We start from the raw sequence: 5,437 nt of genomic DNA, 5'->3' as shown, positions 1-5,437 counted from the left end.
GCGTTATCCTATACCTCGGCGACCGCTAACCACTATAAAAGCCTACGCACCAATTACAGACACGATAAGGCTTTGGTAATCGCTTTAATACAGTTAAAACTAGAAGCTTGTAAAGGATTTAAAATATTGTTTAGTTTTTTTTGCCTAAAATACAGAAACGTAGATTATTTTGTCTTAAATAAAAACTCGGCCCATAAATGACCATTCATAATACAAAAGCTCACTCAATTTGTCCACTTTTATAGAAACGTGCTGGCCGAAGAGTTCAACAACCACGCAAGACAGAAAAGATCTCGTTCGAAAGTGGCAACGATGGTCTTAATATTGGTCATACTATTTATGGTAAGATATATCAAATTGTTTTAATTTCGTTCTCAAGGCTATTTTTCCTTAAAATTTCATCCCGCAGGTTTGCCTTTTTCCAAATCACGTGTTTCTGCTGTGGTTTTATTTGAATCCAAATTCGAGCGAGCTCTACAACGAGTTTTGGCACACGCTCAAGATTCTGGGATACACTCTGACCTTCGTCAGTAGCTGCATTAACCCGGTGGCTCTATACTTCATCAGCGAAGTCTTTCAGACCTTCTACAAGCGTTACTTGCTCTGCCTCTGTTTCAGCCGAGGACGAAGAAGGTACGGCGGACAACAACTTAACACTAACACCAATAGTTCTTCCCCAACCACTTTCCAGTACGTGGGAACCCTAAGGAGCGTTTCCCTTAAGTCGTAAACGCGCGAAAAAGCCACCGCGTTAAAGAGCGCAAAATTAATTCCTCTAAATTTCCCTCATTCGCGAGAAGAGATAGTTTTTCAGTGTTCTCGTATAACGCGTATACCCGCTGTTACTCATACATCCCGACGTAAATCCAAATTTGTTTTGACAAGATGACACGAGCTGCGGATAATGGATAAATGAAATTTGGTGATTTTCTTAAGGGTGGCCTCGAACTCGGAAGACAAGGAGGATCAAGTCCGGGCCGAACGATCGTTTGCGTGAAAAATATACGTTCTTAAGACGTTAAAGAGAAGACTAAATAGATAAATTTTTGCACAGTAGAGCAGCTACGGTGTATTTTGTACTAATTATTTCGTATTATTCTTCTAAATGTCAAGTCAAATGAGCTTCGTTATTTGAGAGATTGCTCAATGTAATCACAATAAAGGTACGTTGTCACTTAACCAGTTTCCCGCTGAATTTTGTGAAAGCCACCATTTGAAAACATTTTATCGCAAATCGAGTTGCTCCTTGCTAAGGAAGAAAATATTTCCACAATAAATCCGGATACGCAAATTCTTTCGTTTATTAAAATTTTGACTGGTGGACGTTTTTATGACCGACACCTAGCTTCAAATATTTAAATTCATTAATTTCCGAGAAATTCTTTTTGAATGAATAGAATGCAGTGGAAATATAAATCTTACCAACCTTTATTAATTTTAATTTATAAGTATTGGTATTTATTCAAAGAATTAACGCGCTAAATATATTAATGGGGCAACGTATTTTGCTAACTCCCAACAAATATTGGTTTGTGTGAATAGGCCTGTATTTTAAACGTTAGATTAAGACCACGAGCAAACAAAAATCTCAAACAAATTGAGTCGGCTTTGAGCAGAAGGACAGACTGTAATTATTACGTAGAAAAAGCTGTTATATTAAATGGTGACCCTTTACCAACATTGTTATTATCACTGCACTGTTATTATCTATAGCTAGTGTAGGCGAGGCTAGCCACAATACACCTACGCGGAACAGAGTCTTTGACACGTTGCAATGAAGAATTACGATTATCATTATTATTATTATATAAAACATCAATGGCATTGACAGAAAGGTTTCAAACGTAAGTGAAGGAGTAAAGACAGAGTACATAAACAAGACAATGCTTTCAACTTACCGCGGGTCGTATACTCAATTTCGCCAAAAAAAAATAATATCCCAGAGGCTCTTACGCACGAAATTTAATTTAGAATTTTAGCCAGTGTTTACACCATAGTTTATATATAAATATTAACGGGCTCACTGAAGAAGAAAATTAGTATCATTTTGTTTACTTTCGCTTAATTAAGGAAGAGGAGATCTCATTCGGGGCGCGTATAGACGGAGTGGAGGAGATTCCGCCTGTAAACTAAAAATGAGCGTTTCGAGTTAGGAATCGGAACTTTTATGGATTTTCACTTATAAACTTGTCAAACTTGACGAACGCCGAGAACCCATTTTTCTTAATTAATATTTGCATAATTAAGCTAATACCCCGAAGTCAGCTCAAAACGACTATTAGCCGTATATATTTCACGCCTCGTTGGCTCTCCGAACATCACCAGTGCCAAGAGCTAAAGGCAAAATCCTAGGAGCCAACATTTTTGCGGAACATTTGATTAATATTTCCAAAATTTCGGTTAACAAATAATAAACGAAAACGGTGAAATCTTTTTCCGCTATATACCGGGTTGATTCAATCATAAACACATTTGGTGCCTGAAATGATTCGATAAATGCGAAAAGAGACCTTTCATTCTTAACCAAAACAAGATGGCACGGGCCATAATCGTGACACGATAAACCTGACACGCACTCCACCGCTAAATTCGACGGCGTCATGTACCTGACGTAATGCACCAAACACTCATCTCACGACATTGTGTGCGTCAATGGGGACTGCGTTAAGCTTGTTTTCCACTAGCGCGCGTCATAATGTTATTTTCTTTACGCGCGTAAAAACGTTTGAACGTTTCAAAGCTGAGAAACGCGTCGTTGCGCGAGCCAGTGGAAAACAAGCTTTACAAAGTTGCGGATAAGGTCTGAAGTATTTTGGGAATATCCCTTAACGAATAAAACAAGATGGCACCTAGGAGCAACAAACACAAGGAGAACGCAGCTAGCCTTTAAACACGCTAACGAAGGGTTGTGTACGAATTTCATTGGACGAGCGTCACGAGCCTTTACGCTGAACGTTTTACGGGCAATTTCCGAATATTCCCCTTTAGTTTAAAAATTTCAATGACCTTGAGCCATGTCTTCAAGGTCATCCAAAATATAACGTGAGAACCGTAAGTGTTAGAAAAATTGCAGCTGCTAAGCGCGCATTTCTCCCATTTTCATAAAATAACCGAACCATTTCGCCGTTTTCTCGAATAGTATACATAACTTTATTATTTCTAAAGAAAAAACTAACTTTGTGCTTACAAAAATCTAGGAGCAACAAACACAAGGAGAACGCAGCTAGCCTTTAAACACGCTAACGAAGGGTTGTGTACGAATTTCATTGGACGAGCGTCACGAGCCTTTACGCTGAACGTTTTAGGGGCGGGGGGAAGACAATTTCCGAATTTTCCCCTTCCGACGGCAGCAGGCGCTAAAGCGTCTAGCCAATGAAAAATGTACACAAGAAAATCCACGACTTTTGACGGGCTGCGTTCTCCTTGTGTGGGGTGTTGTGTTTGTTGCTCCTAGATGGCACATTCCATAATAGTAGCTTCATCCACGAACCAAGCGGACCCACGCTACACCACTAACTGCCATAAGCCCCAGTTAACGTGTCAGTTGTCACGCATTATTTAAAAAACATCTGTTTTTTCTAAAGGACCGATTAAACAAATAAATAAAATTGAGTAGCTGTCACACGTCCATTATAAGTTAAGCAACCACTTCCGAAAACCACGATCGCAAAGGGTCATTATTTCCTATCCATTGATGCATCAATTTCACTTTTGTCCAAACGGTTTCAGAGATATTAGAGGCCCAATTATATGGGCCCCCGTTTACCAAAATAGTTTTTGTCGATATGGATTCTAATTGACAATGCTATCGGAAAAGTCATTAGCGTGGTTCGATAGGACTAATAACGACCGAACAACGTCTCGAGAAAATTCATATCAAGCGCGGTTGAGAAAAAAAAATGCGTTTCGTTAGGAGCTATATTTTCAGTTTTAATTTGAATAATAAAATAAGTTTAGAAAGAAACATATTCATTATTATTGTTATTTTCTAAAACTATTTCAAAGTACTTTAATGCTAAATTAAATATTTTTAATAATGATTAGACTTAACTTACATAGCTAAAATTTAGTAGACGGCTATGTGCACCTTGAAGCTTTTACAATACAATACTTCAATAGTTTGGCTGCTATAGCGCGTATGAAGTATAAAAAAAGCAAAAGTTAAGAACGGTCAGAGTGACCTTGACCTTGGGTCTTTCGCGTCCCCTAGTATGGCTGCTCCTGGCCATCCGTCCAACGAAGAAAAGGGATAAATAAAAGGGAGTGCGCGACTACGGGAAGTGTCTACTATAATTGGTTCAGGTCGGCTCCGGTGACTTCTTAGTTTAGGCTAGGAGCAACAAACACAAGGAGAACGCAGCTAGCCTTTAAACACGCTAACGAAGGGTTGTGTACGAATTTCACGAGGGGCTAACCACTCTTAAATAGTCTGTACACCGGATTACGCTGACATTACCACTGCCAAAGGCAGGGACTTCAAAGATTACGCGTAATCCGATTAGTACAGTCAAAGGTACGGCTCTGTACACCGATTACGCGGAGTGATCAACCCTTCGGAATTTCATTGGACACTGAAGACAATTTCCGAATTTTCCCCTTCCGACGGCAGCAGGCGCTAAAGCGTCTAGCCAATGAAAAACGTACACAAGAAAATCCACGACTTTTGACGGGTTGCGTTCTCCTTGTGTGGGCAGTGCTGTGTTTGTTGCTCCTAGGTTTAGGTAACCCCTTAGGTATTGCGTGGGAAATCGATACTAGCGCCATGCAGTAGTCCTGATTTTTACCTCTCCGAGGGGACTTTGTACCCTAGGAGGGGTTATACAACCACCGTGTCTGTCTGTCTGTCTGTGGGTCTATCTGTCAGGCCTGCGAACGCGTTCGCATTTTCGGGGCAAAGGATAATCACTGCGTACGCAGTTTCTTAGAATCAGGGAAAAGGTTTTTCCAAAAACGCCCTCTTTTTGTCATTGGGTGTAGTATAATTTTTTTAAACGGCCTGGATTTGAACCCGAGCCCTCTTGAACGACAGGTGAGCGTTCTACCGCAGAACCACGGATACAGCTACGCTTCACTGAAAATTAAAAACTCTTCCGAGGAGAGGTATATTTTGGCTTGCCAACTTGTTGACATTTGTTTTCTTTCTGTATTTGAAATTGATGAATTATGTGTTGTTGATTTTCTGGTGGTGGGAAAGCTTATAGTTAGCGTTATGATAGATAGTGACATCCCTGCCAAAGTGCCAAGATTAACGTATCAGCCGGTATAGTCAGTATTCGGGCGTGTGTGTGTCGGTGGTGTAAATTGTTACCCCTTGGCAAAAGCCACGAGTTAGGGTAACTAATAATCTAACGCCGTAGTTATAACAAATATAACATCACGCCACGTCTTGTTTGATTTGTTTCACTAGCGACTAGGGGAAACAACGCTCCCTTTCCCC

The 5,437-nt window shown here is 40.1% G+C and overlaps 1 protein-coding gene across 1 annotated transcript; it reads left to right on the top strand.

Moving 5' to 3' along the window:
• The first annotated feature begins 281 nt into the window (after positions 1-281).
• On the top strand, positions 282-970 carry LOC149932851 (neuropeptide CCHamide-1 receptor-like). Its single transcript, XM_090157459.1, has 2 exons — positions 282-342; positions 410-970. The coding sequence occupies exons 1-2, from the start codon at positions 313-315 to the stop codon at positions 728-730; spliced, it is 351 nt and encodes a 116-aa protein (XP_090013585.1). The 5' UTR covers positions 282-312; the 3' UTR covers positions 731-970.
• Positions 971-5,437: the final 4,467 nt, after the last annotated feature.

Source organism: Leiobunum rupestre, chromosome 8, assembly GCF_980474605.1.
Source record: "Leiobunum rupestre chromosome 8, qqLeiRupe1.1.hap1, whole genome shotgun sequence".
In the NCBI taxonomy this organism is placed as follows: Eukaryota; Metazoa; Arthropoda; class Arachnida; order Opiliones; family Sclerosomatidae; genus Leiobunum; species Leiobunum rupestre.
The sequence above is the reverse complement of the archived record's forward strand: the minus strand, read 5'-3'. Positions and strand labels throughout refer to the sequence as shown.

Bases quoted from the DNA above. Each gene is read 5' to 3' on its own strand.
- LOC149932851 (XM_090157459.1), top strand. From the start codon at position 313: ATGGTCTTAATATTGGTCATACTATTTATG. The intron at 343-409 runs GTAAGATATATC...TTCATCCCGCAG, and splicing joins TATTGGTCATACTATTTATG to GTTTGCCTTTTTCCAAATCA.